The 24123-nt window shown below is 40.2% G+C and overlaps 1 protein-coding gene across 1 annotated transcript in view; it reads right to left on the bottom strand.

The window, feature by feature from the left end:
- The window catches only part of TSPAN18 (tetraspanin 18), a 234587-nt gene that overhangs the window by 15320 nt on the left and 195144 nt on the right, over positions 1-24123 (bottom strand). Inside the window, exon 6 of the mRNA XM_058161711.1 lies at positions 19177-19251. Within this exon, the coding sequence (XP_058017694.1) occupies positions 19177-19251 (75 nt within the window). The remainder of the gene's footprint in view (positions 1-19176; positions 19252-24123) is intronic.

Here is a 24123-nt window from a genome sequence, read left to right as displayed (position 1 = left end):
AGTAGAGGTAAAAGAAACAAACAAAAAGCAAATCCAATTTTTATATTGTATTGATGCATGGGACAAACTTCCACACCCATATAATTGTCAGCAGAGATTTATTAAGCAGCAAAACTTTCTTCCACTGAAATCATAGATCAATGACTTGCTGGCAATCTATTGGGACATCTTCATTGTATCCAGGTGCAATTTGGGCAAAATAGTTACCATAACCAAGAATATGAGACTATACATGATTGTTTGATTTTGACCATCCTGCCTGATGCAAATATATTAGGTACAATATATATTAGGTACAAATTTTAAGAACATTTGTCACTTTGTAGGAATTTAGCACCCACCCCCCTCCTAGAAGAATGAAATATTCTAGGAAATATTTTAAAAAGCAGAATATTATACCTTCCTGGATGAGAAATGGAGAAACATATTTTAAAGACAAAGGAGCTCCCTGCAACTTCCTGACTCCCCCCCACCTTTGTCAATGGGCCATTAAAAGCCTCAGCTAAGCTCACTCATTCTCCCCACCTTTGTCAATGGGCCATTAAAAGCCTCAGCTAAGCTCACTCAATCCCCCCATGATTTGCAACACAATACAACTGAAACTCACCACATGGCAAGGCTCAAGCAAGCTTGAGAGACAGCCAGCAAGGCTAGCTAAGACCCCCACCCCCTGGGAGTCTGACAACCAATCAGGATACTCTTCCTGTGCCCCAGAAAGGTCAAAGCTCAGAAAAATCATAAAACCAGGGAGCACACAGGATCTCAGGCCCTTTTCTGTTCAGGATCTCAAGCCATGTGATCCTGACCACCATTAAACCATCTTTCCAAGCAGCCTCCATGTTTCCAGTGTCTTTGTCCCCACTTGGAACTGAACCCAGATGGATATTTCTTCCAACAACTTTAAGGAGGCTACTAAAAGACCTGTTCTAACAAAAGGATCACATAATGCTGTTAACGTATGGTAATGTTAGGTTTGTTTTGTTTTTTAGTGTAAACTTCTCTATTAAAAATATGCAATTAAAAAATATATTGATCTCAATATCCTGGAAAAGATGATTGAGCAGAGGATTTGTGAACACCTAGAAATGAGCAAGGTGATTACTAGAAGCCAGCATGGGTTTGTTAAAAACAGATCATGCCAGACAAGCCTTCTTTGACAAAGTGACTAAATTAATGGACCAGCAAAATTTTGTGACTATAGTATATTTGGATTTCAGTAAGGCATTTGACAAAGTAGACCACACTACCTTGATAAAATAGAAAAAATGTGAGATAGACAGTACTATCACCAGAGGAATTCACTGACCAATCGCACCCAGTGTATAGTCCTTAATGGAGCTATATCTACATGGAGAGAAGCATGCAGTGATGTACCTCAAGGTTCTGTCTCTGGCCCAGTATTCTTCAACATATTCATAAATGATCTAGATGAAGGGATAGAGGGGAACTTATCAAATTTGCAGGTGACACCAAGCTGGGGGAAATTACTAACATTGTGGAACATAGACTCACAAGGATCTTCACAGACTTGGGAACTGGGCCCTATCCAACAAGATTTAGTCCTGTTGTGAGAAAACTAAGGTCTTTCACTTAGGCAGGAAAACCAAATGAAATATAGGTAGTACCTGGCTCATTAGTAGAAACTATGAGAGAGATCATCATTTAAGTATGAGTCAGAAATGTGCTGCAACTGCCAAAAAAGCCAATGTAATCTTGGGCTGCATTAACAGAGGGATAACATCAAGATCATGAGAAACGATAATTGTTAGATTCGGGCAATAACGAGGCAGGAGACCAGGGTAGTGACAACAGCTCTTTACTATATGGTGAACCCAGCAACCGGGCTGGGGAAAAACCTCTCCTTATATACAGTTTAACCGGCGGCTTCAACCAATCAGCAACGTGCTTGTTTCCCGCCAAAATATTTAAAGATACATTACACTCCTTCCCTCCCAGAAAACACTTTACCTATATATTTACATTATATTTACATATTACTTTTCAACGTAATCACGTAAATAGACTGGGCGTCTCCTGACTCTTTCGGACCTGCGCAGTACAGTCTCTGGGAGCGGGTTGAGTTGGCCGGAGGGGCTGTTTGCTCCTCTCGGCTCCTCCTCTAGGCCATCCGGCCCTGGATTATTTGCCGAGTCGTCCCTGCTGTTTTCTACAGGAACCTGTGGGCGTCGCTGGACCTCCGGGAATTCAGTTAAGTCCTGCGATTTTCCCGGTTTGAGTCAGCTGTTGGTTCAAACATGGAATAGTCAGGGCCTGTTTCGCCTGACTCGGGTTGTCCGCCAACTGCTTTCCTCAATTGGTCTATATGTCGCCTCCATACCGGCCATCCGTTAACTCTACCAAGTATGATTTGGGACCTGTTATGTTTAGAATTTTTCCTGCTACCCAGGTCGGGCCTCACCATAGTTGTGTGCCCATACCGTCGCCTATATCCATTCCTCTTGTCTTTTCGAGTCCCCTTGTATCCCTCTGGTGTATAGTTGGGATTTAAACGGTCTAGTGGGCACCTGAGTTTTCGCCCATTAGTAATTCGGCAGGGCTTCTGCCGTGGTGGCACAGGGGTTCGTGTTGGACGGCCAGGAAAATATCTATTTTGATTGCCAGTCGCCTGGCTTGAGTCTGACAATGCCTCTTCGCGCTCGGACGAAACGCCTGCAAGGCCATTCGTCGCAGGGTGGAAAGGCGCCGAGAGGGCATGCCGGATGCCCTCTTCTGCCAAGTATTCCTCAAACTGTGTTGCCGTGAATTGCGGGCCGTTATCGGAAACCACGTGTCGGGCAACCCATGTGTTGCAAATAGGTGCCGAGGACTGAGATCACGGCTCGCTGTCATGGATCTCATGAGAATGATTTCCAGCCATTTGGAGTAGGCATCGACTACTACCAGGAAGGTTTGGCCGTGGAAGGGCCGCAAAATCAATGTGGATTCTCGACCAGGGCCCTTGGGGTCTTTCCCATTCCCGAACCGGGGCCGTTGGGGGTAGAGGTCTGGACTCTGGCAGGCCTGGCATTTCCTACCCTTTCAGCAATTTCTGAGTCCATTAAGGGCCACCACACATAGCTTCTCGCTAGACCCTTCATCCTAACGATCCCTGGGTGACCTCGTGCAGGAGATCCAACACCCTTTTCTTAATTTCTCTGGGATCACCACTCTATCCCCCATAGCAGGCACCCCTTGAGCCGAAAGTTCCCCACGCTTTTTACAAATTCTTTAAAACGCCGCCCGCGCAGCGGCCACCCTCTTTGTACCCAACCGAGTACAGTTCTCAAAATAATGTCCCGTATGATGCCCGAGCCACCTCCTTAGACGTGACTGGGCCAGAGTCCAGAGAGTCAATTAGCAGGATGGGCGCCCCGGAGTGGGGTCTCGATCGCCCTGGTAGTGGGCATCTGCTTAAGCGTCCGCATGCCCCAACTCTTTTCCGGTCGATGCTGCAGCTTGTAGGAATAAGCGGCTAAGAAGATAGTCCATCGGGTCAATCGTGGCGAAAAGTGCCACAGGCGTTGCGGTCGCCAGCCAGTATCCCTAACAGAGGTCTATGGTCTGTAACAATTTCAAAGTCTCTACCAAAAACGTATTCGTGAAACTTTTTTACCCCTGACACAATGGCTAGCGCTTCCTTATCCAACTGGCTATAGTTCCTCTCTGTCGAGGACATCGTTCTGGAGTAGAAGGCTATTGGGGCTTCTGTGCATTTGGAAGTCTGTGGCTGAGCACAGCCCCACCCCGTAAGGGAAGCATCGCAAACCAATAATAATGGCAATGAGCTATGATACTGGATCAGTAAGCTATCGCCGAGAGTAGGTTTTTACTGCTCAAAGCCCTAGCTTCCGACTTTCCCCAAGACCAAACAGTATTCTTTCCCAGAAGCTTATGCAGCGGCTCAGCAACGGTTGCCTTGTTTTTTAAAAAGACCGCGTAAAAATTCACTAGCCCCAGGAATGCCTGTAGCTCTGTTTTGTTTTTGGGCGCTGGAGCCTTTCTTATTGCCTTGACCTTGCTTTCAGTGGGTGAATTCTTCTTGTCTATTCTGTAGCCCAAGAACTCTACGGATTCTACCCCTATCTGGCATTTGTTCACTTTAACCTTTAGACCGCTGACCGAAAATGCCCAGAACTTTTCTCAACGCCCCCAATTCTTCTAAATTTTCGCTGATATCAATACATCATCAAATAGGGACTACCCTGGGAGCCCTTGCAGAAGTCGCCCATTAAATTTTGAATAGCCCCAGGTGCCACACTCACCCCAAATTGTAATCGGGTACACTTGAAAGCACCTCTGTGAGTCACAATCGCTTGGGCTTCGCTGTGTTGGCGTCACGGGCAGTTGTTGATAGGCTTGAGCCAAGTCTAACTTTGCAAAGACTTGCCCTTGCCCCAGCGAGTGCAGCAAGTGTTGCACCACGGAACCGGTAAGCGCTTTTCTGCAAGGCTTTGTTTAACGCCGCCTTGTAGTCAGCGCAGATTCTAACTGACCCATCTGGTTTCACTGGGTGACGATTGGCGTCTCCCACTTTGCGTGATCGACTGGCACCAGAATCCCTGATTTATGAGCTTGTCTATCTCCTTGTCAATCTTAGGTTTAAGGGCAAAGGACTCTCCTTGCCTTTAACCTAATGGGGCTACCTGGGGTCTAAGTTGAAGGAAATAGGGGTCCCTTGTACTTGCCCAGGCAGTCCTTGAAGACATCTTCGAACTCGCTCATGAGTGTGTCTTTAGGTTACAGTCACTTGTAGATGCCAGTCACTCCCATGCCCAATGCACGGAACCAGTCTAGTCCCAACAGACTTGGCAGGGTCCCTTCGACTATCGTGATGGGCAGGGTCTTCTTGTGTGGTCCGTACTGACGCGGACGGAGGTGGTCCTCGAACAGGGATGCGATTCCCTTGGTAGTCGTGCACTCGTAGCCGCTTGTGTTTGCAGTTTGCGCTGGTTATTCGCAAAGCTTTTGCAAAAGTGTCCCAGGACATGATTGTGATCGCTGACCCTGTGTCCACTTCTAGTCGGCACGGCACTCCTTCGATCTTCGGTCTGGTGAAGATTTTCTTCTCCACGCGGGTTGCTGCACGGCCTATTATCACGGTCGCTCGATTTGAATTCGCGCCTTTTTGTTTTGACAGGCAGGATCCCAATGGAAAAGTTGGAGGACTGTATGTGTGATTTTTATGAGATTCGATCTAAAACAAAGCCCAATGCTGGAACTGTAATGCCAGAAATATATTCCATTCCTTTTGACTAGTAGAACGTTTAGATTTGCTCCACATATTTTACAAAGAATGGTAATAGAGTTAATAGCCATTTCAGAAGGCTCAACAAAAATAAAGAAGTAAAACTCTGTAATACTGATTAACAATTGTTTTTTTTCTTTTTAGAAGCTAGAGTTAGACTAGGAAAGTTTTTTGTTCATTGTATTGTCAATGCACAAAGCATTTGAATTCATGGATGATTTTACTTAAGATTTTGGTAATAATGACAGTGATTAGAAAATTAGCTGGATAGTTGACAGAATAGTTTATCAGCAATCTCTTTTCCTAGAGAAGTAAATTCCTGTGACTTCTGGCTGGCAAGCAGAATGCATTCCTCCTCCTCCAAGATGTTCAGGATAATGAAATAAGTTAGAGCAGCAATAGGGGAAAAAATAGTGTGATTCCAATCAAGTAGAGGTAAAAGAAACAAACAAAAAGCAAATCCAATTTTTATATTGTATTGATGCATGGGACAAACTTCCACACCCATATAATTGTCAGCAGAGATTTATTAAGCAGCAAAACTTTCTTCCACTGAAGTCATAGATCAATGACTTGCTGGCAATCTATTGGGAAATCTTCATTGTATCCAGGTGCAATTTGGGCAAAATAGTTACCATAACCAAGAATATGAGACTATACACGATTGTTTGATTTTGACCATCCTGCCTGATGCAAATATATTAGGTACAATATATATTAGATACAAATTTTAAGAACATTTGTCACTTTAAGGAGGCTACTAAAAGACCTGTTCTAACAAAAGGATCACATAATGCTGTTAACGTATGGTAATGTTAGGTTTGCTTTGTTTTTTAGTGTAAACTTCTCTATTAAAAATATGCGATTAAAAATATAGATTGATCTCAATATCCTGGAAAAGATGATTGAGCAGAGGATTTGTGAACACCTAGAAATGAGCAAGGTGATTACTAGAAGCCAGCATGGGTTTGTTAAAAACAAATCATGCCAGACAAGCCTTCTTTGACAAAGTGACTAAATTAATGGACCAGCAAAATTTTGTGACTATAGTATATTTGGATTTCAGTAAGGCATTTGACAAAGTAGACCACACTAATTTGATAAAATAGAAAAAAATGTGAGATAGACAGTACCATCACCAGAGGAATTCACTGACCAATCGCACCCAGTGTGTAGTCCTTAATGGAGCTACATCTACGTGGCCAGAAACACCCAGTGATGTACCTCAAGGTTCTGTCTCTGGCCCAGTATTCTTCAACATATTCATAAATGATCTAGATGAAGGGATAGAGGGGAACTTATCAAATTTGCAGGTGACACTGAAAGCTGGGGGAAATTACTAACATTGTGGAACATAGACTCATGATTCCGAAGGATCTTCACAGACTTGGGAATTGTGCCCTATCCAACAAGATTTAGTCCTGTTGTGAGAAAACTAAGATCTTTCACTTAGGCAAGAAAACCAAATGAAATATAGGTAGTACCTGGCTCATCAGTAGAAACTATGAGAGAGATCATCATTTAAGTATGAGCCAGAAATGTGCTGCAACTGCCAAAAAAGCAAATGTAATCTTGGGCTGCATTAACAGAGGGATAACATCAAGATCATGAGAAACGATAATGACACTTTATACTGCACTAGCGAGGCTGCACTTGGAATACTGCATTAAGTTCTTGTCACATAATATAAAAAAGACACCGAGAGCCTAGAAAATGTGTGGAGAAGAGCAACAAAGATGATAAAGGATCTGGAAGCTAAATCATAACAGGGATGGTTGAGGGAGCTAGATATATCTAACCTATCAGAGAGGAAAATTGGAGGGATGTGATAATTATCTTCCTTACTTGAGGGACTACAGGGACATGGTGGCTCAGTGGCTAAAACGCTGAGCTTGTTGATCGAAAGGTCGGCAGTTCAGCGGTTCGAATCCCTAGTGCCATGTAACGGGGTGAGCTCCCATTACTTGTTCCAGCTTCTGCCAACCTAGCAGTTCGAAAGCACATAAAAAATAAAAGTAGAAAAATAGGGACCACCTTTGGTGGGAAGATAACAGCATTCCTTTGGCATTTAGTCATGCCGGCCACATGACCACGGTGATGTCTTCAGACAGCGCTGGCTCTTCAGCTAATGGCAGCATGGAGCCCACATTTAGGAATCAGAAGCCAGCATGTTGAATAACCAACAACCAAGCTGACATCTGTCACTAGCAAATTTTCAAACAAGTAGTTACAAATTAGGTATCTGGGCTAATAGTCAACAGCATAATAAATGGGGCACAATTATGAAGTAAGTGGAACTATTTATTCAAAGAAATCATAGTCTTGCTACTCACTGACAAGTCAAGGACCTTTTTTACAGATTTCTCTGTCACTGCCTCATTTTTTATTATATGAAGTCTATTCTATGATTAGACTACGTAGTGTAGTCTATGAACTACACTACAGTTGTGTGGGTCTCAAACTAGTAATACCACAACTTTTTGCAATTATACAGTGCATGAGATCTTGAAGAATTCATTTGCTTTTGATCTGTTTCAATTTTCCTTTAAGCCTAGACTTGAGATAGACACATCTTTAGTCTTTTTGTTAGAAAGTGAGCAATCTTGTTTCTGGTAGAGCTCTCAAGATTATACTATCGTTCTGGACCACCTGGCAGGTATAAATTAGGGAAGATGAACAGAAAAGTTTCATTATGAAGCGGCCTTAAATAAAATAAATAATGAATTAATTAATGAACACACAAGACCCAATTTCAAATTGTTCCAATTCTAGTATCTATTCAGCAATACTGGGATACTGTTGTCGGTTACACTTCCCGAGTTATAACCATGAAAAAAGTCATCTGACAGTATGAGCACTGTTACTATTATGCAGATGACATTAAATTATTTCATTTTTCATATGAGAGTTGTCTCAGTGATTGCACTAACAAATTGGGTGCAGTGAATACTTTATCCTGTAAAATACAGTCGGCTCTCCCTCTTGCTGTTTTTCATCAAATCCTGATAATCATTTTATTTCAGCAGGAATTTTTATTCTAGTGTTTCTGTGTTTTGGCTCTTATTGCTGGCACTTTGAGGCGATTACTTTATATTATTCTTTTTAAAAAGGAATGACAATTTTAATATATTATAAACTTTGGTAAATGATGTCTTGCATCAGAAGCATGGAATACTCACACACCCACTTGATAAAATGCTTTTTAACACAGAATTATTCCTGATCCTCATTTTAGAAGAATATAAGGCTATTCAGAAGCAAAGGGCCAGATGAGCCAGAAAGAATCTATGTTTGAATTGAATGTAATCTTTAATGCTTGCTCAGCAAATGACATTTTCTAGTGATCATGAAGAATGATGTCGTTAATGAACTATTTCATAATTACACAAGTCTACTAGAGACCATCTGAATACAAAGTTGCATGGAAGTGCAATAGCATCCTAAGGTGCAGTAACACAATGATATGCCTAAAATCAGATGAAGATCAAAGTACAATTGATGGATAAAGGTACCAAGAATCAGGACCTTAACTTCTGCAATCAAAAACTGTTCAAGAGCTAGATTCCTCCCAAAATTGTCTTTTAAAATTGTGGCAGTATTCCATGAAAAGATTGATAAAATCCATCTGGACAGAGCCAGATAGGTTTAGGGTATACAGAAGAAGACAGAGAGGAGCCCTGCGTGCATGGTGGGAGAAATAGTGTATACCTTCTTTATTCTATAGTTTGCTAGTTTGTTTTCTATTTTCCCTTGCTACAGCTCTCCCTATCTTTTCATGTATCTGGAATCAAAGAGTTACAAAATAAGTTTTAGTAAGTGATTACTAACTTAAATAATCTCTGTTTATATTAATGGGGAAACCTGTGTCAATATATGCCTCCAATTAGTTATGCTAAAGCTCAGAAATGTATAGTGTTCAAGGGACAATTGTATTCAAGCTTTGATTCCAAAAATCTACACAATTGTTGTAGTGTTGCCAAACTTGGTGACTGTGGCATCAAGAGCAAAGATCCGAAGAAGGAAGGAAATACATCCTCTATTAATGTATATTTGCATTTGCCACCCAGATCTGATGACACACTTCATTTATGAGCCACGGTGGCGCAGTGGTTAGAATGCAGTACTGCAGGCTACTTCTGCTGTTGGCTGCCTGCAATTTGGCAGTTCAAATCTCACCTGGCTCAAGGTTGACTCAGCCTTCCATCTTTCTGAGGTGGGTAAAATGAGGACCCAAATTGTTGGGGGCAAAAGGCTGACTCTGTAAACTGCTTAGAGAGGGCTGTAAAAGCACTTTAAAGCAATATATAACTCTAAGTGCTATTGCTATTAGAATTGGAGAACACTGACTAAAGAACACCACCCACAATTAATCAGTTGTCTTTAATAAGTGCTGTAGTAGTAGAGAAGGATGTGCACTATTTCCTTCCAGGTTTTCTCATTTCATTTTATTTATAGTGCTACTATGGAAAGAAGAAGAACAGAAGAAATAAATTGAGAAAGATTCCTCTGCCCAAATATGGTACTGCCAAAACTTAGCCCTATCACTAAATGATCTGGGATATAGCCAGTCAGGTGTGGGCTGTAGCAGAAAAAAGCTATTGAAAAACATAACCTTGAAAGGCGATCCAGATTATTTGGTTCACACCCATGTTTTGCTTTTTATTTCCACACATTTTTTTTTTTATGACAGTGATTCTTTTAACAGAGAATTGAAATATCTGCTTGGCCTTTAGCTAAAGTAAAAAGGACCAACTGAAGTTAATACGGGAAAAGCTCAGAGCAGATATTATAGCTTTAAATTACTTGGTCGATATAACCAGGAAAAATGGAATTTATATTCAAGTATAGGCTGACCAATATTGTTTTCCCATGAAGGGAGCATGGAGTTGGAAAAATCAACTCTTTCTCTGCTAAGCAATTATTACAAGTTTTTGTATAATAATGAGAAGGATTTACTCTCTAAGACTACCCATTTTGGGAAATACTTTCCCCCTCAGGAGCATCCAGTGTGATTTAGACTTGGTAGAAACGGATTGTTCAAGATTTTTGTATCAGAAATTCCATTTATTTTAATATGCTATTCTTCTTAATGACATATCAGGATGATCTATGCTATACATCGGATGTCCCTTTTTGGAATTTCTATCATTCCTTTTCTACACTGCTAGCCGTGTAAATCTATTATTTAAATTTCATTAAATGTTTAAACTGGAAAATTTACAGATTGTCCAGCCATTCTGATCTCGGGAAGACCAGTCAAAAAGTTTGTAGTAACGAATTTGGAAATCAGAGGCTAAAGAAAGCTGAGTTAAATCCTAAATCCTTGAAAGGATATACACTATAGCCTGTTGGCATGAAATTTCAATTTGTCATCTTCCTGTTAAGTTTCATTTTAAGAATTTGATTGGTCTGAGATAGTCTTGCTGATGGTTTTTCCATTAAGCCATGTGAAGTTGGCTAGAAGGGATTAAGATCTGGTTCACCGATAAGATGTCTGACATAAAGGACTGCAGAGGAGACAAAGGACCTACAGCAATTCAATTTTTTTTTTGTCTGCAAGCATACAATACAAGAATGAAGATAAGATGCTTCAACCGAAGGAGGTTTGAAAATGCAAAATTAGTTTTCTTTTGTTTTGCATTGAAAACCGAACTGAATATACACAGCACCGAGGAATATAAAACTGCAGTGGTCACAACCAATAGGTCACAAATAGTGCCACAGCACTCAAGCATCCAAAATTGCCTTCTGACCAGTTTCTAAGCATAATATTGTCATTGTTTCTCCTGTGCCTACAGAGTAGCAATTGCATTTTGAAAAATGATCACCAGGGCACGGTGTTGCCCAGTGTAGCTCTTCCCTTTCCTGTTGTTGAATCCCATTCTTCTTAACCTTGCTCCAATTGGAATTTTGTTTTGATTTCCCGCTGTGTTCCTCTAACTCCACTAATTCAGTTATTTGAAACAGAGTCTCTGCTTGCCTGCTCCGCTGACTGTCTCATTTGAAATCTCAGCAGAGCACATCGTTCTCCATCCCCGTTTGGCTTCTTAATCTCTTCTTTCCCCTCTACTATTAATTATTCAATTCTAACTATATTATTTAACCCCATGTAGTGTTGCAAACATTTTGGCTGCAGGATGTTGCACAAGATGAAATTGTGCTGCCTTGCAAAACAAGGAAAACTGTGTTTATCAATTATTTCTTCCTCAGAGGGGGAGATGGGCTCTGTAGAGAGCAGCATTAACCATAATAACACAAGACAAGCTAGGAAGCCATTAAGAACAGGCTGTGAAAATGCATCAACAAAAAACAGTGCAGCATTCAAAAAAAACCCGATCCACTTATCTGAGTATTTTAATATTCTTTAAAGGAGATCTATTATTTCAAAGTACAATTAATTATCTTCTCTTTTCTATGGCTACCAGCATATTTTGGTGTGGCTACTTTAGACAGGGTGAATAAATTGTCTCTTTCCTCCTTGATAATCATTCCAATTCACTCTAAAATTTAATATACTGTTACAGGAAAATATGATTATTTTTAAAAATTAAACAGAAAAAGCCCCAAACTACATGGAAACCCATATGAGAACATAGAGATCCTATTTTGGAGTTACCACAGTTCCTGTCTATACCACACACTGTTCCTATCATCCTTTACAATAACAGAAGAGGCTGGTTTTGACCATAATCCAAAGAAATGGTTTTTGTGACACAGGATATTGAAGTGCTAATTAGGAGCTGATCACTCCAGTCATCTCATCTCCATTCAATTTATCCAGGCATTGTGCTCCACAATATTATCACTATAGTTACCATTTCTTCCCTGTTCCAGATTCAGTGAGTAAGTGGTCTGACACAGGTCTACAATATATTCATACTCAGTGTTGTGCATTTTTCTGAGCTGAACTAACAACGTAAAGGGGACATGAGGATTAGAAAAAGCCAATGAAAACTCAAAGACCTCCTTCACCCATATCTTTGCATGAATACAAGCTTTAATTTACCTTTTGTCTTTTCTGTCAAAAACTAAAGAGTGCCAATTACCATAAGTGAGTTTGTAAATATTTATTCAACTGCTATTTATTTTTGGTTATTTCAAAATAACTTTTTATTTAAAAAGAAATTAAGCGTAATAGTTGGTAAAAACTGAAGTAAGCCATTCCAAATGAATATGAAAAGCCATCTCATCTAGTATCTGGGCTAGAAAATCATGTATCTATTAAATTCCAGGCCTGGATTTAAAAATTCCAGGTATGCCTTCATACATTCAGTTAAGCTAAAACTGGATTAACCATTAAGCATAATAAGCATCTGTTTAGAACACCAAGGAAAGAAGAACAGAGTTTTTTCCTCAAGCTATCATGCCCTTAACTCTTTTGCTGTTACACTTGAGGTTTTTTTTCCCTCTCTTTTTTTTAGTAATTGTCCTTATACTATCTGCCATGTTCAACTTTAACCCGCATTGTTAAAAAGGTTTTTTTTCTCCCCTTTGGCATGGAGAATCATTAAACTTTAAATATTTGGCTTGAAACAGTGGTGGGTTTCTACCGGTTCGGGGAAACTGGTAGTGGCAGCGGCGGGAGGCTCCGTTCACCTGCCCAGATCTCCTCTTGAAGGTTCTGGGCATGCACAGAAGCGCACGCGCTCCCGTTTCCGAACTGGTAGCGAAGGTAAGTGGAACCCACTACTGGTTTGAAGATATAATCAGATACTGCATTTGTTTCTCTCTAGTGAAGTAGTACTTTCAGTTCCGCTGAGGGGCACCATTTTTAGGATGTGCTTAAGACACCAGTTCTTAGTAGGTAAGACACTGAGCTTGTTGATCAAAAGGTTGGCAGATCAGCGGTTCGAATCCCTAGTGCTGCGTAACGGGGTGAGCTCCCCTTGCTTCTGCCAACCTAACAGTTTGAAAGCACATAAAAAATAAAAGTAGAAAAATAGGGACCACCTTTGGTGGGAAGGTAACAGCGTTCCGTGCGCCTCTGGCATTTAGTCATGCCAGCCACATGACCACGGAGACGTCTTCGGACAGCGCTCGCTCTTCAGCTAATGGCAGCATGGATTTGTGGAGCTGAACGTGCTGCCGCCACCCAGGAGGAGAATGTGAGAAATGGGCGCTCTCGCAGTGCCTTCTCTCTCTCTTCTTCTCCCGAGTGGCAGCAGTGTGTCCGGCTCACCCAATCTGGCCTGCTGATCTCGGGCAGCAGCGGCTCTGATGTTCCTTCTCTCTAGCCTTGCCTCCTCAGTCATGTTTGTGCAGCAGCTGTGCATGCGGCTAAGTATTTGGGGGGGGGTTATTTTCAGGTGGGCTTATTTTAGTGCATGCGCTCAAAAGCCCAATTGGGCTTACTATCCGGACATGTCCTAGTTTTGGGGAAACACAGTATTTATCCCATAATAAAGGGAAGATCTATTTGCTGCCATCAAAAGTGATCTTGATTCTATTATTTATTTGGCTGGTTGGTGCTCCCGTCCATATATTGCAACAAAGTCAGAACTACTTTCTCTGAATTTGACTGCTACCAATTCTTGCTACCACAGGAATGCATCCCTCAACTTTGTCCCTCTCCACTGATTTGTGCGCATGTGTGGCTATCTGTGCATGTATCTGGGTTGGTCATACTCAAAGATATAATTTGACAGATTACATGTGTGGTTTTCTCTTGCTGTGAGGTCTTCCACTTGTCTCTCCTGAAGGAATGTCACTTATTCAGAAAATAGAGACCGTATTGACCAGACTGTAACAGATTTGCTCAGGAAGTGATCACTATTTATAGAGCAGTCACTGTCACTGCAGTTTTGTTTCTCTTCTTGTCAGAAGGGAGGGAAAAGTCTTTAAATTGTTTAAAAAGCATTCACCTTTTCCTTCTTTTCAACTGTGGGACCATCAAAAAAGGCCTTCTGTGTTTTTAATCTTTGGAAAGATGTGGCTGTTTTGATATTGGTTCTGTACTCACATCTTTCTTTAAGATCTCTATTAAAATTTGGAAATGGAGTTTCATTGGGACAATACAATCTATTTAAAATTTTTCTACATGAATATGAGCAATTTCCAGTTTTATTTTTGCATCCAGCACATTTCCGGTCAATTCCTGCAGCCAGATCTGATCAACATACATGCCAATTCAGTTAGCAATTAATACTTTGGTGACCATAATAATAAACATCAACAATAGCAAAACAGGATATAAGGCAGGCAAGAGATAGAGGAAGAGAGATGAACTACAAAGGGAAGGAAGAGAAAAACAGTTTAGTATTCTCAGAACTCACAAAACCCCAGGAAATAATAGAGTGGTTAATTAGCATGGTCAGTCTGAAAAACCAAAATAACCTTTGGTTATTCCAAGTTTAACCTGTTGTAATAGCAGCAGAATAGGGATGGAAAATAGGTGTTATCTCCTCTATTCTGCACTATAAAGGGAATAATTTGGCATATAAGAGTTAGATATTCTGCTCACCATGAGCTTTATTCTCTTGTAAGATGTTCTTACTTAAGTTTGCTCTTGCCTACTTTATTTTTTTCTGCTATTCGCAAATTTTTAGTCATTTAAATGCGGTGGACTTTTTTTTGAAACATGATCAATTACTGCACTAATAAACAATTCTACAGTATATTTGTCCCAGGAACAATCAAAATCAATACAATACTTAATAGGAAATTGGATAAATATATTGCTGCAAATCCAACTGCCATAGTAGATGAGGACAAAAGAAAATAAAAGTAGCAGGTCAGACACAGGTCTCCCAAAACAGAGAAAAACAAATATTCAGCTGGGACCTTTTTTCCATTAGGTCCTACAGGACAAGTAGTTAAAAGCCAGACATCACTTGAGAATATAACCTAAATGAATATCCACCGTAGTCTTACTCTTGAGAAATAAGCCACAGATTTATTTATTTTTTTTGGCCAATAACTCTTAGTTCTTTTCTTTCCCACGGATTCTCACACGCACAGTCTCAATTTTTAAAAATCCCATCAAATATTCTATTGTGTAAGTTACCTTTTTTGTATTTATTTAATGCCACAAAGTAATCTGGGCAGCTGTAAGAATTTGAAAAAGGGGAAACCACAGAAATAGCAGACTGTATTCATTGTTTCCTTGTATTTCATAAGAGTATATAGTATTTTGAACAATGATGATAAAGAAAAGTTATTAAAATTATCATGCAACTTACAACTTCTCCACTGTAAAAACTTATGAACTACAAATCTTGATCTAGGCAAAACAATTGATGCAATCTACATAGACTTCTGCAAAACTTTTGACTCAGTAGTACATGATAAACTTCTCCTAGAATTAAAATCTTATGGCATTTCACAATTGGATATCTGCTTTTCTGTCTAACAGACAACAAGTGGTTAAAATTGGTAATGCTCTATCAAATCCTGTTCCTGTCAAGAGTGGCGTTCCTCAAGGTAGCGTTCTTGGACCAACTCTCTTTATACTATACATAAATGATCTTTGTGACCATATCTCAAGTAACTGTGCTCTCTTTGCTGACGATGTCAAACTGTTTAACACCACCAACAATACATCTACCATTCAAAAAGACCTTGATCATCTAACCGCTTGGTCTAAAATTTGGCAACTACAAATCTCAACCAGCAAATGCTCAGTCTTACATATAGGAAAAAAGAACCCAAACACTAAGTACATGCTTGATGGACATTACCTTACAGATGACCCCCACCCTGTCAAAGACCGTGGAGTTTTCATATCTAATGATCTAAGTGCCAAAGCCCACTGCAACTACATAGCAAAAAGGCTCTAAGAGTTGTTAACCTAACCTTACGTAGCTTCTTTTCCAAAAACACCACACTACTGACCAGAGCATATAAAACTTTTGCTAGGCCAGTTCTTGATTACAGCTCGCCCGTCTGGAACCCATACCACATTTCTGACATTAATACAGTTGAGCATGTCCAGAGGTATTTTACGTGAAGAGTTCTCCACTCCTCCGTAACCAACAAAATACCTTATCCCACCAGACTTGAAACTTGGAACTCCGTCGCCTCCGACAGGACCTGGGTTTAGCTCATAGAATCATCTATTGTAATGTCCTTCCTGTTAAAGGCTACTTCAGTTTCAACTGCAATAATACAAGAGCTACCAATAGATTTAAACTTAATGTCAATCGCTCCAATTTGGATTGCCGAAAATATGACTTCTGTAACAGAATTATCTGTGCTTGGAATGCATTACCTGACTCTGTGGTCTCTTCTCATAACCCCAAAAGCTTTAACCAAAATCTATCCACTGTTGACCTCACCCCATTCCTAAGAGGACTTTATATATATATGTAGGTCTTTGGTTGTTCGGGTTTTCTCCCGTGTAAAATTAGAAGTGTCTTGGCGATGTTTTGACAAAGTCTCATTCGTCATCTTCAGGCTTCAGCTTCGTGCTTCTGGGAGCAGTGTGTGATTGTAGCTGTTTCTTCCTTTTTAACTGCTAGTGGGGGTTTGAACTGATTGGGTGGGAGCTTGGCTGTGCTCTGATTGGATGGAGGTTTTTTTGTGCTCTGATTGGCTGGGGGTGTGTCCTGTTTGGGTGGGGGTTTGGTTGTGCTCAAATTAGTCTGAGTTGCAGGGGGATTTGAGCTGGTGAGCTGCATTGCTGTTGTTTGGCTTCGTGTTTGTGGTCGTGCTACATCTTCATAGTGGGTGTCTGTCTGCTGTATGTATGGATTGGAGGGGTTTGAAATGGCTAATGTTGCAGCTGCGGTCTGGCTTCTGGTCCTTGGTCGTGCTTCCTGATCAGTGTGGGTTTGGGTCTGCTTTCTGGGTGGATGTGTGGTGGTGACATCCTGTGTGGACCTCGTGAGTGTGGGTCTGGTGTCATTCCTCGTGTTAGGGACTCATTTGTCAATAAGGGCGGGTTTCCAAATAGCTGGTAGGCGGGAGGTATCATCTCGTTTGTTCATGCTGTGTGGGCGTTTTTCTATCTCGATGGCTTCTCTGATTATTCTGTTGTTAAAGTGTTCAGTTTTGGCGATAGTTCTGGTTTTTTTAAAGTCAATATCATGTCCTGTGGCTTTAAGGTGTTGGACCAGGGAAGAAGTTGGTTCCTCTTTTTTGACTGAGTTCTTGTGTTCTTCAATGCGTGCACTTATTCTTCTGTTGGTTTGTCCGATGTATGTGGTGGGGCAGGCGGTGCATGGGATTTCATATACTCCTTGATTTTCTAACTCAATTTTGTCTTTGGGGTTTCTTAGGATGGTGGATATTTTTTGGTTTGTGCAGAATGCTGTCTTGATGTTATGTTTGTGGAGGATCAAACCCCCACTAGCAGTTAAAAAGGAAGAAACAGTTGCAATCACACACTGCTCCCAGAAGCACGAAGCTGAAGCCTGAAGATGACGAATGAGACTTCGTTGAAATGTCGCCAAGGCACTTCTAATTTTACACGGGAGAAAACCCGAACAACCAAAGACCTACATACAAACACCCGTGAAAACCTCAGAAAACAAATACACACACACACACACACACACACACACACACACACACACACACACACACATATATGCTTATACTTCCTTGTTTCTCCTCATATATATGTTTATGTATTAAATAATCTTTTTGTGTGATGCTTGTGTGTATTGTTATGACAAAATTAAATAAATAAATAAAATAAATATTTTGCTAAAAAAAAAAGAAAGACCAACTATTTCATCTCTCTCCCTCTTCCCTCTCCGGCTTCCTCTCCTCCCCCTCTCCCTCCTTCCACATCCCCCCCCTCTGAAAAGGACAAGAAAAACCTAGTAATCTTGACATTGCTTTTGTACAACAACTTTTAGCGGACAGATAAACATTACAGAGCAAAACAAGCTGTTTACATTTATTTGACTTGTCATACACTATCAAAAGAATTTTGAAGTGGGTGGGATGTGTAATTTTTTTTTCTGTATCAAATTATTTCTTAGAGCAAATTCAATGACGAAATGATCCCAAGTAGAGGAATCATCAAATATAAAGCTCGGCTACATTTGTAATGACAGGAGGAAAGGATCGCATTGTATTCATTCATTTATATTTTTCAAATATATGCCTTTTTCATTATTACTAATATCTCATGCAGATATAAAAAAATCTCTCTCAATGAGACTGTGCCCACTAGCTTCAAGAGTGATATACTGTTCATAATTTTAAAACTAATATCTGGAAACTATCTAGAAATTTAGACTCTACTAATATCATAACCCAGAGGTGGGTTTCAGCAGGTTCTGACCAGTTCTGGAGAACCGGTAGCAGAAATTTTGAGTAGTTCAGAGAACCAGTAGTAAAAATTCTGAATGGTCCCGCCCCTAGCTATTCTCTGCCTCCCAGCTGATTGGGAGAAAATGGGGATTTTTGCAGTAACCTTCGCCTAGAATGGGGTGGGAATGGAGATTTTACAGTATCCTTCCCTTGCCACGCCCAAGCCATGCCCACCAAACCACATCCACAGAACCGGTAGTAAAAAAAATTGAAACCCACCACTGTCTCGGACCCCTGCTAGAGAAGCCACAATTTCAGCAGTTCTCCCTAATCTACAGGGAGACCATCTAAGGACCCTAATATCCACTTCCAAGATTGGATCTCTTTGTTTTCAGTTGGGAAAGTCTGACTTATCATAAGGCCCTTGGAATGCTCTCCCAGAAATCACAGATTTGCAACCTTAAACTCTCAAACCACTAGTTTAGTCCCTGTATTCTCAAAATAAAGCTAATTCAGTTTTAAAGATGACCTTTTCTTCTATCCATAAAGCATCTATGCATGACCCAAGCTGTGCTTGTTTATTTTCAATGGGTGGTTTCAAATTGCTTAGACTAAGTGGAAATGCTTCAGTATCTTGAACAAAGGACTGCTCGGCAAATTTATAAAGTAAAAGTCCAAATGAATATAATTCTGCAGATTCCTAAAGAACATTCCATCATCATCATACTCACATTTTCTCTAAAGATAAATGCCAAGATTGCAGCCGAGAGTTCCGCCAGGAAGATTAGCAAAATAAACATGAAGAACTGAAAGAGGAAAAAAAGAAATGTACATTACTGTTTATCTAGAGTGAACATCTGCCACAACATTTAATAAAATCATAATAAGAATAGGTTAAACTGACTAAAGCATGTTTAGAAATTGACAGCTAGAGTGGAACAAATTTGCCAAATAAATACCTTAAGAAAATGATTAGAAAATGTCAAATCCCCAGAATTAGGGGATCGTTTGATACGCTATTAAAGCTGTTAATCATCTGGGATATATGCTACTTTTTACTTGGCATATTTCATTGTTTATAACTGATTATTCCATTACTATTATGACCATTCCCTTGGATTTATGAAGTTCATACACAGCAATACTTCTGGGCCATCTGACAACTCTTCACCTACTCTGCATCACATACCATTACAGGTAGTCCTCGATTTACAACAGTTCATTTAGTGACCATTCATTTAGTTACGACGACAACGAAAAAAGTGACCTATGACCATTTTTCACAGTTATGACTTTTGCAGAATCTCCATAATCATGTGATCAAATTTCAGATGCTTGGCAACTGGTTCATATTTATGACCATTGCTATGTCCCAAGGTCATATGATCCCCTTTTGCGACCTTCTGACAAACAAAGTCAGTGGATAAACCAGATTCACGTAACAACCGGGTTACTAATTTATCGGCAGCCGTGATTTACCTAATAACAGTGGCCAGAAAGGTTGTGATATGGGGCAAAATTCACTTAACAAATGTCAAACTCACTTAACAACAGAAAATTTCTGCTCAATTGTGGTCGTAAGTCAAGAACTATCTATATTTGATAAATATGTGCCAGCCTTTTGTAAGTATCTAGTGCCTACAACACCCAAAATTCTGCAGCTAATCCACCTTTCAGAGGTCAAGTATCTACACTGCTTTAAAAGTCATATTAATGATATGAGGGCTTTAATGGTTCAACTCATTACAGCAGCAATATCGCTTGTTTTCAGGCTCAAAAAGAAACCTGGAAAAAATAAACATAAAAAAGAGAACAGGCACTGAAATTGAAAAAAGGGAGAGAGATTGAGAGGGGAATCCCAAGTAACCAAATAATGATTTTTTGGCAGGAAAGTCTATCAGAAATGTGCTCCTTTTCCAAGAACACTGGTGGGGAAACCCTACAAAAACAGATGCTAAAATTTAAGTTGCTATGAGCCATTCATAGGCTTTCTTCTTGCTGCTAGAACTAAAATTAAAATTAAATACCAGGCCAGCCTATTTTGTACATGGCATGGAAGGGGAACATCTCCCACCTTACAAAAGGCTGCAAAATGGCTTAGGTGCGAAACTACAAGCATCCCTTTAGTTGCTTTGTTTAATTTCTGCATGACAAACGAGAGAGGGGGAATTATAGAAACCAGAGGAGTCATATGAAATAAAGCTGCACTGCAAACTAAGTCCAATGTCTTTTATAACGCTTGGTGATGTTGCAAGGTTATTTGGGGGACCACTTCTCCTTGGTTACATCTACTTGATCCATCAGGACTGGCGGGAAAGTGTCGTGTCCCACTCCTCCGCTGACGGCCGGGTCAGGGAAATCCGAATCAGGTGTGCCTCTGCAGCTCTGCCAAAGTCCTAGCAAAGTCCTCAGGGCAGGCAGGAGACCAGAAAGTGACTTCAGCAAGATATGTTTAGACTTTGCCTGACTCAGAGACTGCCAGAAAGCAGATCCTTTATATAGGCCATGGGGTGTGGCTCCATGACTCAGCACTTATCCAGGCCTGCCCCTCCCTTCCTTCTGACGCCGCCGCCTATCAATTCTTCTGAAGCGAGGGTCACTCCAATCGGCAGCTGTTGGTAATAAACCTTCCTCAGGCTCACATGCTGTGGAGGAGGGGGAGGGGTCTAGTTGCTCCGTTTGCCTGGGCATGGAGCCAGAGCTGGAGGCTGGAGATACTTGCTTTTCTTCAGCCTGTCTGGGCATGGAGCCAGGGCTGGGGCTGGGAGATGCCCCCTCCTCAGCCTGTCTGGGCATGGAGCCAGGGCTGGGGCCGGGAGGCATGCTAGGACATTCTTCAGCGTTCAGAAGCAGATAAGCAGACCCCGGCTGCGGTGGTGAGACACAACAGAAAGCATGTTATGGGTCTTTGCACTAAGAAATGTCATCTGACAGTACCCAGAAGAAAAGACTTTTCTGCAACAGCATCTTCCTTTTGGAACATCATTCCCCCAAGGTTAAACTGCTCATGACCCTACTGGCTTTTCAGAAGGGTCTGAAGACATGGCCTTGTCATAGTGGTTGAGAATCCAATGATGGTATAGAGCAGCGGTTCGGGACCCTGTTGGGGGTCGAATGACGATTTGCCAGGGGTCACCTAAGACCATCGGAAATATGGGAAGTATACTTGTGAGTCGAAGAATTGCGCTCCAATGGTTGACTCCACAAGCCAGCTGCAGGCTCTTCAAATCGCTAGCCGAATTCGGCTTCAGGCGCGATGAATTAAAAAAGAGAGAAATCTTTGCTCTGGTGTCTCCCTCTCAAGCCAGCTGCAATCACTCCCAATTGCTAGCCTAATCTGGCTTCAGGAGTGATAAACTTAATAGGGGAGGAGTCTCTGCTTTAATGCCTCCGTCCTCAAGGCAACTGCAAGCAGTTCAGATCGCTAGCCAATACAGCTTCAGGTGCAATAAATTCAAAACAAAAATAATTTTATGGTTGGGGTCGCCACATTGTGGGGAATTGTATTAAAGAGATTGCCACATTGTGGGGAATTGTATTAAAGGGGTCGCAGCACTATAAAGGTTGAGAACCACTGGTATAGAGCCTGTTAGAAGTTGTATTGTCACTTTATGAATTGTACACTCCCACAGATTAAATTTTAACTGTTTTAATTGGTTTTTTTTTTAAAGTTTTCCATTTTAGTTGTTAAGTCTGTGACTCTGAACCACTCAAAGTGACATGTATGAGACAGGCAGCTATATGAATAGAACAAACAAACAAACATCCAAAAAGGGTAAAACATGAGATGCAATGGCACAATAGTTCTTTTGTTGTTTTGGGATGAAAGCTTCAGATCCTGCAGATACTGTACGTATTTGTCTGAAATACACAGCAGGCTTCATTCCCCATGGAAGGTTAGGGAAAAAAAGGATTACAGGAACTTTACTTACAAACAAAAATCGGTAAACAAATTTTTAAAGGTCCTCATATAATAACATGCTTTTAACTTTGTTCAAAAATTAAAACTGGGAATTTGCCACGATCATCAATCCGAATTTGGATTTAACCATCAGATGAATTAAACAGACTTCAAAGTCATTTGCTTATGTATGAATGTATGTATGTAATCATTTATTTAATCATTTAATCATTCATTCATTCATTTAATCAATCAATCAATCAAATTGCTGATCTGGAATCCAAGATAAGAACTGTGGTCAGGATACCTGTCACCTTCAGATCTGTTGTGTGTTCAAGAAATTGTTCCCATATTTTTATGGTTAATTGTGGATGTTCTATCATCCAATTTTTGATATACATATTTATTTTCTGAGACATATTTTTTTTGTCTAGTTATTTAAGTAATTTTTAAGATTCATGTTCACACTTGTATACGAAAAGTAAAACTGCCTTAAATATGAAGTGGAGCAAATAGTATTGGTTTCTTTTTTTATTTCTTTCTTAGTATTGCAGACAGAATACATTGATTTGTAGGATTGGCATCTTCTTACTGATGAAATTATTTTGTAGATTTGCAAAATTCATAGATACAACACTGCATTATCAAAGGATTTAAAATATCATTAGGTTATTCCATGGGCTAACTTATTTTTTGGTCAGGAACCCTTGCAATTTATTTTTTTTAAAAACAAGTCCAACTCCTAGACAAGGTTTACGGGCTATGAAGTACAAGTTATATTTCATTCAACAGCAACATTTTTTTTATAAAAACATAACATGAGAAATAATCTCTACAGAGAAAGAAATTTAAGAACTTCCCTGGGGATGCATGTTTCTCTCATCTCTCAGCTGTGCTGTACACTTTCCTTGAATTTATACTTGACTTGAAAGCTTCAGGCATTTATTATGTATCACTGAGAAATCTCTCCTGGGAAGCCTCTGATTCATCTATATTTGAAAACTTTGTAGGAGGACGTGGATTTTAATTAGTCCATGAAAATAACACCTTTCCCCTAATTAAGATATAGATAACAACCATTCCATCCAAACTCTCTGCCAAGTCAATTTTTTTTTTCATGGCCCCCACGCTTAATCATTTCGTAGCATCAGTTCTTTGTTACAATACCATTTTTTTTTCCTGGAAGAAAATGCTATTTTGCACGCTCTTGACAAACACTGATATACAACACTTTTCCCATCCTGCATATTTAAGATGAAATTAGGCACGAATAGCCAAATGAATGAAAATTTCAGTTTTTGCAGGAATACTCAACTTTTTGGGTGGTGGAGTATGCAGTTTATGTAATATAAAATACCACGGTGTCTTGCTTTTGCCAAATTTTGTGAGTGTGTGTGTGTGTGTGTATTTGTTGTATCAACAAAATGTAAACATGGAAGTAAACTGAAACACTGAGAGACCAATTTTGAGCCCAAAATTTATGTTAAGTGACTTTTGCCCCATTTTATGACCTTTCTTGCCACAGTTGTTAAGTGAATCACTGCAGTTGATAAGTTAGTAACCCGACTGTTAAGTGAATCTGGCTTCCCCATTCACTTCGTTTGTACGAAGGTCACAAAAATGTGGTCACATGACTTTGAGACACAAAACCCACCACAAATATGAACCAGTTGCCAAATCTGGATCACTTTCATCCTGAGCCACAAGAAAATAAAATATGGAAACTGGTGAAATGGTGGCAAAACCTTTGTGGATGCTATCTAATGCTCCAAATGAA

Source organism: Ahaetulla prasina, chromosome 1 (assembly GCF_028640845.1).
Source record: "Ahaetulla prasina isolate Xishuangbanna chromosome 1, ASM2864084v1, whole genome shotgun sequence".
Taxonomy (NCBI): domain Eukaryota; kingdom Metazoa; phylum Chordata; class Lepidosauria; order Squamata; family Colubridae; genus Ahaetulla; species Ahaetulla prasina.
The sequence above is the reverse complement of the archived record's forward strand: the minus strand, read 5'-3'. Positions and strand labels throughout refer to the sequence as shown.